The sequence below is a fragment of the Schistocerca serialis genome, chromosome 6, assembly GCF_023864345.2.
Source record: "Schistocerca serialis cubense isolate TAMUIC-IGC-003099 chromosome 6, iqSchSeri2.2, whole genome shotgun sequence".
Lineage (NCBI taxonomy): Eukaryota > Metazoa > Arthropoda > Insecta > Orthoptera > Acrididae > Schistocerca > Schistocerca serialis.
Window position 1 is genome coordinate 92,208,985 of NC_064643.1, and position 12,145 is coordinate 92,221,129.

The 12,145-nt window shown below is 45.1% G+C and overlaps 1 protein-coding gene across 1 annotated transcript in view; it reads right to left on the reverse strand.

Moving 5' to 3' along the window:
• The window catches only part of LOC126484655 (UDP-glucosyltransferase 2-like), a 69,563-nt gene that overhangs the window by 23,931 nt on the left and 33,487 nt on the right, over positions 1–12,145 (reverse strand). Inside the window, exon 4 of the mRNA XM_050108246.1 lies at positions 10,512–10,734. Within this exon, the coding sequence (XP_049964203.1) occupies positions 10,512–10,734 (223 nt within the window). The remainder of the gene's footprint in view (positions 1–10,511; positions 10,735–12,145) is intronic.

Below are 12,145 nucleotides of genomic sequence, written 5' to 3' on the forward strand. Positions count from 1 at the left end.
TATTCGTAGTGGTAACTGAGTATGGTGTGCCGAACTACATTACGTCAGCATTTACGTCATTTACAGACTGATAATTATTGCTACAAGGCGTGTTTTTTAAGTAATTACCGTTTTGAAATTTAAAAAAATATCGTGCTAAGATATCTCAATAATTTTATTTTTACGTGGAAGCCTGTACCTTAATCTACTTTTCTACATAATTTCCGTCAATATTGAGGCACTTGTCATAACGGTGAACCGGTTTTTGAATACCCTCCTCATACATGTCTGCCGCTTGACTTGTTAACCACTGCATCACCACTGTTTTCACTTCGTCATCGTCTTGAAGACGCTGACCGCCCAGACGTTTCTTCAAGTGGAGGGACAGATGGTAGTCACTGGGCGCAAGATCGGGTCTGTACGGAGGATGATCTAGAGTTTCCCATCAAAAAGATGTGATGAGATCTTTAGTCTGATTCGCCACATGCGGACGGGCATTGTCTTGCAGCAAAACGATGCCCTTGCACAAATTCCGTGGACTGTAGCTTTGATTCTGGTGTGACGTAGGTCACCCATATTTCATCGCCCGTAACAATTTGGCTTAAGAAATCACCACCGTCGTTGTGGTACCGCTCAAGGAAAGTCAATGCACTGTCGAAACGTTTGGTTTTGTGCACATCCGTCAACATTTTCGGTACCCAACGTGCGCACAATTTTCGGTAATTCAAGTGCTCAGTCACAGTGCCATGAAGAACACTACGAGAAACATTAGGAAAGTCATCCCGCAAGGAGGAAATCGTAAAGCGTCTGTTTTCTCTCACCTTATTGTCCACTTTCTGCACCAAACTTTCATTAAAGACCGAAGGTCGCTAACTCCGTTGTTCATCATGCACATTTGTGGGACCATCTGTAAATGCTCCCACCCATATTCTTACCATTCCATCACTCATAATGTTTTCTCCGTAAACTGCACAGATCTCACGATGAATATCGATCGCTTTTAGGCCTTTGGCACTAAGAAATCTTATAACAGCCCGTACTTCACAGTCGGTGGGACTCACGATTATCGGAGGCATCTTAAACACTCAGTACACAACGTAAAAAAGGAAGAATCAGACTGTAATGGCGTCAGTGCGTAGATCAAGTTACAGGCTTTCATGTAAAAATAAAATTATTGAGATATCTTAGCACGTCTTCTTTTTTTAATTTCAAAAACACACCTCGTATTACAACTCGTAAGCGTTTTGGTTGGTCAGTACCTCCAATTACGCGTGGCAAGAGCAAGTCATTAAAGCTAATTTTTCTCTGGGCAGCAAGTCGGTTGTTGAAGTGCTAATGTGTGGACGAAGACGTTCAGTCTGTACTGACAGGCATAGTCGACTTAGAGGTGCAGTTAATGCCATGCAGAAAAAAAATTAGCTCCTAAAGATTGTGGCGTGTTTGTCGGAAGACTGTTCAAGGCACAGAAAAAACGACCAACACACCGATGCGTGTACCCATTAAGGTACCACATATAAAAATATCTGCAATTATACATGTTACACCATGTACAGGGGTTGGACAAAAATGCGGAAACAAAGCGAGAAATGCGTGCTTGAACATAAATACAGGTACTAGTCAAGCCTGCAGGTTGCGCTGTTGTGCACTACTGGCCATTAAAATTACTGCACCACGAAGATCGCGTGCTACAGATGCGAAATTTAACCGACAGGAAGAAGATGCTGTGATATGCAAATGATTAGCTTTTCAGAGCATTCACACAAGATTCGAGCCGGTGGCGACACCTACAACGTGCTGACATGAGGAAAGATTCCAACCGATTTCTCATACACAAAGAGCAGTTCACCGGCGTTGCCTGGTGAATTGTTGTTGTGATGCCTCGTGTGAGGAGGAGAAATGCGTACCATCACGTTTCCGCCTTTGATAAAGGTCGGATTGTAGCCTATCGCGATTTCGGTTTATCGTTTCGCGACATTGCTGCTCGCGTTGGTCGATATCCAATGACTGTTAGCAGAATATGGAATCAGTGGGTTCAGGAGGGTAATACGGAACGCCGTGCTGGATCCCAACGACCGCGTATCACTAGCAGTCGAGATGACAGGCACCTTATCCGCATGGCTGTAACGGATCCTGCAACCACGTCTCGATCCCTGAGTCAACAGATGGGGACGTTTGCAAGACAACAACCATCTGCACGAATAGTTGAACGACGTTTGCAGTAGCATGGACTGTCAGCTCGGAGACCATGGCTGCGGTTACCCTTGATGCTGCATCATAGACAGGAGCGCCTGCGATGGTGTACTCGACGACGAACCTGGGTGCACGAATGGCAAAACGTCATGTTTCGGATGAATCCAGGTTCTGTTTACAACAGCATGATGGTCGCATCCGTGTTTGGCAACATTGCGGTGAACTCACATTGGAAGCGCGTATTCGTTATCACCATACTGGCGTATCACCCGGCGTGATGGTATGGGGTGCCATTGGTTACACGTCTCGGTCACCTCTTGTCCGCATTGACGGCACTTTGAACAGTGAACGTTACATTTCAGATGTGTTACGACCCGTGGCTCTACCCTTCATTCGATCCCTGCAAAACCATACATTTCAGCAGGATAATGCACGACCGCATGTTGCAGGTCCTGTACGGGCCTTTCTGGATACAGAAAATGTTCGACTGCTTCCCTGCCCAGCACATTCTTCAAATCTCTCACCAATTGGAAAGGGGTGATCAATGGTGGCCGAGCAACTGGCTCGTCACAATACGCCAGTCACTACTCCTGATGATCTGTGGTATCGTGTTGAAGCTGCATGGGCAGCTGTACCTGTACACGCCATCCAAGCTCTGTTTGACTCAATGCCCAGGCGTATCAAGGTCGTTATTAGGGCCAGAGGTGGTTGTTCTGGGTACTGATTTCTCAGGATCTATGCACCCAAATTGCGTGAAAATGTAATCACATGTCAGTTCTAGTATAATAGATTTGTCCAATGAATACCGTTTATCATCAGCATTTCCTCTTGGTGTAGCAATTTTAATGGCCAGTAGTGTATTTCATCATAAATTGTACCTCTGCAATGTCCTCAATACGTTGCAAGGGTCAGTCGTGGTTGGAACAGTGCTCTCTGTATTTGTGAGAGCATCATGTCAGAGATAAGTGAATTCGAGTGTGGGCAACTTCTTGGTGCTCGTATGCTGGATGCTTCCGTAACCAAGGGATCCGAGTTGTTTGGTGTTTGAAGAGGCACCGAAGATTTATACCGCATATAGGCAAGGCGGAAAACATAGGCTAAGTCTCAGTGCCAACGCTGATGAGAGTGTCTTTCAAGTAATCGCGATGGACGGTCATTGAAGAGAATTGTGACGAAAAATAAGAGGCAACAGCTGCTAACGTCTTTGCAGAAGTGAGTATCGCATTCACGAACACAACACCAAAACAACACGCAGGAAGCTCCATAATCCGGGAACTGGAGGACGAACTGGAATTCCAAAACCGCTCATCGGTGATGTAAATGCCCGTACGTCAAAGCGTAGTGCTGACGCCATAAAACCTGGTCTATGGAGCAATGGAACAAAGTTATTTTGTCGGGTGTGTCTTGTTTCACACTCTTTCTTACTTGTGGTCAATTTAAGGCGTAAGTGTGAAACACAGCTGGGGTTTGATGATAATTTGGGCAGCCGGATTGTGGTGCTCCATGGGCCCCTTGGTTGCTCTGTAAAGTGGCACTACTACCACATGCTATGTGACCATTTTGGCTCAGCATTTCCATCCCATAGTTCACCGTATGTTCCTCAGTGATGATACTGTATTACAAGGCTACAGGGCCCCTGTTCAGGACTGGTTTTGTGAGCACGAGGATGAATTATCGCGTCTCCCCTTGACACCACAGTCACCAGGTCTCAATATTACTGACCCTTCGTGGCGTGCTTAGGAGAGATGGGTATGTAACCACTATCCAACTCTGTCATCGTTAGCTGAACTTGCCACAATGTTGCAGGAAGAATGGTGTAAGATTGTTCACTCCTAGACGACTGGAAGCTGTTTTGAACTCCAACAGGTTTCCTACACCGTACTAGGCACGGTAATGTGTTGTATTCCTGTTGTTTCCATATTTCTCCACCACTTGTGTATTTGCGTTATTGCGGTGGGTCATTATATTGGACACGGTAATGTGTTACGCTTTTGGCGGTTCCATTTCTCTGTCCAACCACTGTAAGTCGGCCTTAGATTCCCAAGTGGTCAGTTCGTCAGCGCACCTGACGATAGTGACCAGTCTGACTCCGAAAAATTGTGCCCACTGAAATCTATGAACTGGCAATATATCCGTGGATCGTTCGATCAAGAAATCGGTCTGGAGAAACTGTAGAATGAGCTTTATTTCTTAACCCCTTACACTTTACCCTCCCACGTGGTCACCACAAACCCTTGTTGGACACATCACACAGTTACAGCTTATAACCGCCCCCCGCCCCCCCTCCCTTCCCCGGTGTACTTTTGCATATTAATGTTCACTCAAGTTTGCGGGACTTCGACGAGTAAAAGGGGTTTGGTACATCAGATATACCAAGATGGCTTTTGAACTGAAGTGTGAGCCTAAGCCAGCCTATACGTTGGACAGTATACTTATAAGGGAACTCATCAGTCACTTTCCGTCAAAAGTCATCCTACTTAGCCCAAAAAGTCATTTTCTTTCATCTAGTTCACATTAAGAACAACATTTCAGCGATTTAGTTACTTCCCAATATTGTTCGAAACTACTTCTGATATCCAACTTTTGCACGCTGTCGTCTAAGAAATTAGGTTCCCCATGTTCTTCTAAAGGCTGTCATGCTCATATCATTCCGCGATCTTCAAACAGTTCATAACTCATGATTCTTCACAATGGGCTTCACAAAATTATTTTCCTGTATTTTCATTTACTGTAACAACTCATATATTTGTTCTTATCTTTTTCAAACACTGAAATATTTAGAATTAAACTTTTTTCCTGCTCTACCGGGCACACTTGCCACAAGAGACCTACTGACACACTCAAACGACTCGAAAGAGTGCGGTGTACCTGGCATTCTCCGATAGTTGGCTCAAAACTGTAACGTCCAGAACCTCCTGGGTCGTCACTGATGTCGGAGGCCCGGAAATTAGCTGCCGGTATCAATGTTTAGTAACTATCGACAGAGGTACCTCTAAAAGCTTTCTGAATTATGTCGGGCTATACTGGTATAAAATTTTCTTGATATTTTGCTCGCATGTATTTGTGTTAAAACTCGAAGATATTCATCATCTTCTTTGCTAGGAGGGGAATGACTTCCAGGGCGAATGTGTATCAGTTGTATGGACTAGTAAGCTACACTGAATACGTTCCTTAAAGCGTACAAGAACGCGCACACTCAAGCGACCGGGGGAATTCCCACGTGTTATGTGCTTAGACGCGGCACAAACGCGCGTATTTGGCCCTTCTAGCGATACACAGAGTAACCAGACACGGTATGGAGTGATATACGGAGATCAACAGTTCTCACTTTCCCTGTGTCCAATGCATTATATGCTGTGGCAATGGACAATACGCACATAAAACTTTAATTATGGTTGAAAAGTGGATGAGCGGACGGGAAGAGACAGGACTTTCGACATTTATTCGGAGATATATTCTTTCAGAAGACGAGTACACACTCATTCCGAAGTTAACTGTGGAAGAGCGAGGATAATTATAGGCTTCTACTGGATGGTGTGCAACAGAAGTTAGCAAAGGAGGATAACGTGATGAGAAAAAGAATTACTTTTTCGGAGAAGTTATCAACGACTATCAAGATTCTATATTATTGGGGAATCGAGATCTGTTAGTAGACTACACTTTCAGCACGTAAACAAAATTAGTTCAGCACCACACCTCTTCGAGGCCTGAACGACATGTCTTTCTCGGCAGTGATGTGAACGCAGAGCTTATATTTCGTTTTTATTCCTCTCCTGTTCACTGCTGTCTACAGTCTTTTATTGTACCTCATATTTCACTTGATGCTGTATCACGTTTGCTCCTTACGTCAAAAAGGCACGGCTTCAGTTCATACTGTTAGTGAAATCACCACTGTGTTCTCTACACAAAAGTGCTATATTCTGCCTTATTTTTCCTCGAAATCACTTCGTTATAGCACTGTGAGAGCAGTGCAGTGCACGGCGGCAGACGTCTTCATCGCTGGACAAGTATGATTCAATGTTTCGACTTCTGTCAGCAGCGTAAAATGAGTTTATATAGCGGATATATTTCAAATCTGCTGCTTTACGGTACGGTCCGTAATGGTAGAGCTGCAAAGCGCGTGTGTCAAGAAATGTTTGGGATGGCTCAAATCCATCACATATTGGGTGCTTATAATTAACGTGCGACTACTCAGTGAGGTCCAGGGTTGGATGTAGCTATTACATGGCAGCGAAAGTTGATAAATGTGTTACTGCTTTAATGCGGAACCGATTTACGCTTGAATAAAATTTACTTCCAAGTGAGTGTAGGCCTGGCGGTGTACACAGTTTGTATGTCAGTATGAGAAATACAAGTCGCTGAGGAATGAAATAATTACGAAGTGCAGGGAAGCTAAGACGAAATGGCTGCAGGAAAAATTTGAAGACATCGAAAAAAATATGTTTGTCGGAAGGACAGACTCAGCATACAGGAAAGTCAAAACAACCTTTGGTGACATTAAAAGCAACGGTGGTAACATTAAGAGTGCAACGGGAATTCCACTGTTAAATGCAGAGGAGAGAGCAGATAGGTGGAAAGAAAACATTGAAAGCCTCTATGAGGGTGAAGATTTGTCTGATGTGATAGAAGAAGAAACAGGAGTCCATTTAGAAGAGATAGGGGATCCAGTATTAGAATCGGAATTTAAAAGAGATTTGGAAGACTTACGGTCAAATAAGGCAGAAGGGATAGATAACATTCCATCAGAATTTCTAAAATCATTGGGGGAAGTGGCAACAAAACGACTATTCACGTTGGTGTGTAGAATATAGGAGTCTGGCAACATACCATCTGACTTTCGGAAAAGCATCATCCACACAAATCCGAAGACGGCAAGAGCTGACAAGTGCGAGAATTATCGCATAATCAGCTTAACAGCTCATGCATCGAAGCTGCTTACAAGAATAATATACAGAAGAATGGAAAAGAAAATTGAGAATGCGTTAGGTGACGATCAGTTTGGGTTTAGGAAAAGTAAAGGGACGAGAGAGGCAATTCTGACGTTACGGCTAATAATGGAAGCAAGGCTAAAGAAAAATCAAGACACTTTCATAGGATTTGTCACCTGGAAAAAGCGTTCGACAATATAAAATGGTGCAAGCTGTTCGAGATTCTGAAAAAAAGTAGGGGTAAGCTATAGGGAGAGACGGGTCATATACAATATATACAACAACCAAGAGGGAATAATAAGAGTGGACGATCAAGAACGAAGTGCTCTTATTAAGAAGGGTGTAAGACAAATCTGTACATCTGTACATCGAGGAAGCAATGATGGAAATAAAAGAAAGGTTCAGGAGTGGAATTAAAATACATGGTGAAAGGATATCAATGATACGATTCGCTGATGACATTGCTATCCTGAGTGAAAGTGAAGAAGAATTAAATGATCTGCTGAACGGAATGAAGAGTCTAATGAGTACACAGTATGGTTTGAGAGTAAATCGGAGAAAGTCGAAAGTAATGAGAAGTAGTAGAAATGAGAACAGCGAGAAACTTAACATCAGGATTGATGGTCACGAAGTCAATGAAGTTAAGGAATTCTGCTACCTAGGCAGTAAAATAACCAATGACGGACGGAGCAAGGAGGACATCAGACTCGCTATGGCAAAAAAGGCATTTATGGCCAAGAGAAGTCCACTAATATCAAATACCGGCCTTAATTTGACGAAGAAATTTCTGAGGATGTACGTCTGGAGTACAGCATTGTATGGTAGTGAAACATGGACTGTGGGAAAACCGGAACAGAAGAGAATCGAAACATTTGAGATGTGGTGCTATAGACGAATGTTGAAAATTAGGTGGACTGATTAGGTAAGGTATGAGGAGGTTCTATGCAGAATCGGAGAGGAAAGGAATATGTGGAAAACACTAATAAGGAGAAGGGACAGGATGATAGGACATCTGCTAAGACATGAGGGAATGACTTCCATGGTACTAGAGGCAGCTGTAGAGGGCAAAAACTGTAGAGGAAGACAGAGATTGGAATACGTCAAACAAATAATTGAGGACGTAGGTTGCAAGTGCTACTCTGAGATGAAGAGGTTAGCACAGGAAAGGAATTCGTGGCGGGCCGCATGAAACCAGTCAGTAGACTGATGACCAAAAAAAAAAAATTACATCCGCGCTGTCATTTGACATGCCATAAAGTGAGTAAAAAGTATGGCTATCGAAAAGGTAGACCTTGCACTGTAAGTGAAAATGTTCTGTGTGAACGGCAGCAATTACCCAGTGCTTCATTGAGAGAATACTCCGACAGAAACGGCTCAGGAAAGGCCCGATGTCATTAAATGTTAAAGAGGATGATAATGAAATTCGGAAACATGGGTTAGATTGATGTGTCACCTGGAAGAAGAAGGCGTCCTACCACCGTAGAAGTTACTAATGAGGTTGCTCTTGCTGTACCTGACCGTACAGCGCCTGCCCGGAGTAGTACCAGTGCTGGCCGGCCGTTGTGGCCGAGTGGTTCTAGGCGCTTCAGTCTGGAACCGAGCGACCGCTACGGTAGCAGGTCCGAATCCTGCCACGGGCATGGATGTGTGTGCTGTCCTTAGCTTAGTTAGGTTTAAGTAGTTTTAAGACTAGGGGACTGATGACCTAAGATGTTAAGTCCCATAGTGGTCAGAGCCATCTGAGTACCGGTGCTCGTGGAGCGTCACCAGAATTGCCTATCCCACTACGGACGTTTTGCGGTCTATTTTACAATGCTACCCGTACAAGATCCAGATGGTACAGTAGCCGAAACCTAATGACCCGCAGCAACGTTCTGAATTTTCTTAACACGGATCTAAGTTGATGATGTGTGGCCGGCCAATATTGTATGGAAGGACGTGGCATTTTTACACTGCAGGATTCAGTCAATACACAAAACGGCTGATTTTGGGGTGCTATTAAACAGAGTGTTGTCCACAAATAGCCACTGCACACGCCGTTTATGACTCTGTGTTGTGGGTTCACAAATAGCTTTACTCTCCGTCCGTTCTTCATTGAAGAGAATACACCCAGACGTCTAGTCAGGTGTATGGGATTCCTGCTTTGGAAGAGCGCAACTGTGTGGAAATCACAGTTTTCATTCAAGATAGGGGTGCACCTCATGTCGTTCACCCACTGAAAGATCTGTTTCATGCAGCCTTCCGTGAACGTACTATCCCCAGATGGCTTCCTGATACATGATCTGCAAGATCATTTGATCTGCAGCGACGGGACTTCTGAGTCTGTGGATGTCTAAAACAACGCGTTACCGGGGACGCGTTTAGTCTCTACCCGACCTGAGAGCCAGGAAGACGTTGCTCGGATTCTATCGGAACTGCGGCAAGCAGCTGTTGATGACGTCGTTTTACGGATGTAACATCTGGTCGACGTTTCCATTGCTCATATTGAGCAAACTGTGCAAGCGGTGGTTAGTAATAAAATCGACGCTTTCCTTTCTCTCATATTGGGCCTTATCTGCCCACATCCGGTTCGTAATCCATTACATACAGAATCATCTCTATGCGTCTTCTTCACAAAATGGTTCAAATGGCTCTGAGCACTATGGGACTTAACTGCTAAGGTCATCAGTCCCCTAGAAAGTAGAACTACTTAAACGTAACTAACCTAAGGACATGACACACACCCATGCCCGAGGCAGGATTCGAACCTGCGACCGTAGCGGTAGCGCGGTTCCAGACTGTAGCGCCTAGAACCGCTCGGCCATAACGGCCAGCTTCTATACGTCTTCCTCGCACTCACAGCACCAGATTTGCACCTGGTGGTCAAAGTAAGAACTATTTTTTTCCAGCGTAAATCGGTTCCGCATTACCATATTAGCGTACCTACCACGTTTCGCTGCCGTACGATAATTACAACCCACACTTCGTGAATAGTTGCAATTAATTATAACCACCCGCTACGTGATGGACTAAGGTTTTCCTGGAAACGTTTTCGAGAAATGCACTTTGTCGCTCTACCATTACCTACTGTACTATGAAATCGGACATTTGGAAGCGATCCGATCTTCTGACTTATTTTACGTCCAGTCGGTGTACCAGAACTTTATTTACTACGTCCGCTCTACATCCCCTACACGCCTGTAATAGGTAGGGTGAGACACCATGTTCACATCCACTTTTCATTCGTGCAGCGTTCAGAGATGGGCTGGGAATAGCGAGGTAAGCAGTCTCCGCAAGTCCGTTGACTCTTCTTGCGCGCCAAAAGCAACGTGTAAATTAGGCAGTGAAACACAACACTCGTACACCAAGTGGAACCACTGTACCCGTGGCAAGGGCTCCTTGCAGGTCCTCCCAGAGTACAGTGTTACTACTCACTGAGCACGTCGTTCTGCGGCATCCACTTGCGCGCGAGCACGTTGGCCGGGAGCGGCGGCAGCTTGGCGGGGTCGACCCTCCACAGCACGCGCTGCGGCAGCGCCGAGAACACGGCCAGCAGCGCGGCCATCTTGTCCGGCGAGAAGGTGTCGCAGCGCACCATGGTGCCCAGGCTGAAGAACACCACCCCCTGCGGGCTGCCGTCCAGGAACCGCTGCAGCTCCTGCAGACAAGCACCAGCCGCTGAGTTGCTAGGGGTTGTCTCGTGTTGCGTCAGGGGCAAGAAAACCTGTGTGATAGACTTTGACTGTGATTGAGCATGCAGGTTGCGGGTCCCATCTTTTTTCAGTGAGCCCTTTCCCAGAATTACTGTCTCTGACAAACTTCCTGTAGGCTTCTGTCTCAGGTTCTTCCGCCGACATTCGTCTGATGATTTTTCTGACGTTTCGCCAGCACGAGTCGCTGGCGTTCTCAAAGATTCATCGTCCATTGCTGGTGATAGACTGGATCCGAGTTCGCGGCCGCAGACTATATGTACGAGAGTCACTCCAAAAGAAATACACACTATTTTTGTAAAAATACAGTTTTCATTCTGCATGTGTGAAAGTTTTACACTGTGTAGATACATCCTTCCCGCTTGTTTTCAAACTTAGTCCAGCCTGTTCCCGTGAGTGGCACCGTCACAGTATGTCTTCAAGATGGCTGCTACACTTGACGTTCGTCAGAAGCAACGTGCTGTCATAGAATTCCTGTGCTGTGAAACGAGACAGTGGGAAACATCCAGAAGAGATTGAAAAAGGTGTATGGAATGCTGCTGTCGATCGCAGTACAGTTAGTCGGTGGGCAAGCAGGTTACGTGATGAAAGCTGGCACGGCAATCTTGAGGATTGTCCTCGCAGCGGCAGGCCTCGTGCTGCACACACTCCAGACACTGTGAAGAGAGTTTAAAAATTGGTGATTGCTGAAAGATGCATCACAGTGAACGAATTGTCACGATACGTTGGGATAGGGGAACGAAGTGTTTGCAGAATACTGAAAGTGTTGGCGTTAAATAAGGGTTGTGACAGGTGGGTCCCAGGATGTTGACAGTGTCTCACAAAGAAACAAGAAAAACGGTATGCAGTGAACTTTTGGGACAGTACGAGAATGGTGGAGATTAATTTCTTGGAAGAATTGTGACAGGTGATGAAACATGGCTCCACCATTTTTCACCATAGACGAAGAGACAATCAATGGAGTGTAATCATGCAAATTCACCCAATAAATAAAATAATTCAAAACCACACCTTCTGCTGGAAAAGTTATGGCTACGGTTTTTTTTTCGATTCCGAAGGACTCTTGCTTGTGGACATCATGCCAATTGGAACCACCATAAATTCTGATGCTCATGTGACGACAATGAAGAAACTTCAAGCTCGACTGACTCGTGTTCGACCACATCGGCAAAAGCAGGGTGTTTTGCTGTTGCACGACAATGCACGGCCACATGTCAATCAATAAAACCATGGAAGCGATAGCAAAACTCGGATGAACAACGCTAAAACACCCGCCTTACAGTCCTGACCTGGCTCCATGTGACTATCATCTCTTTGGGAAACTGAAAGACTCTCTTCGTGGAACAAGGTTTGAAGATG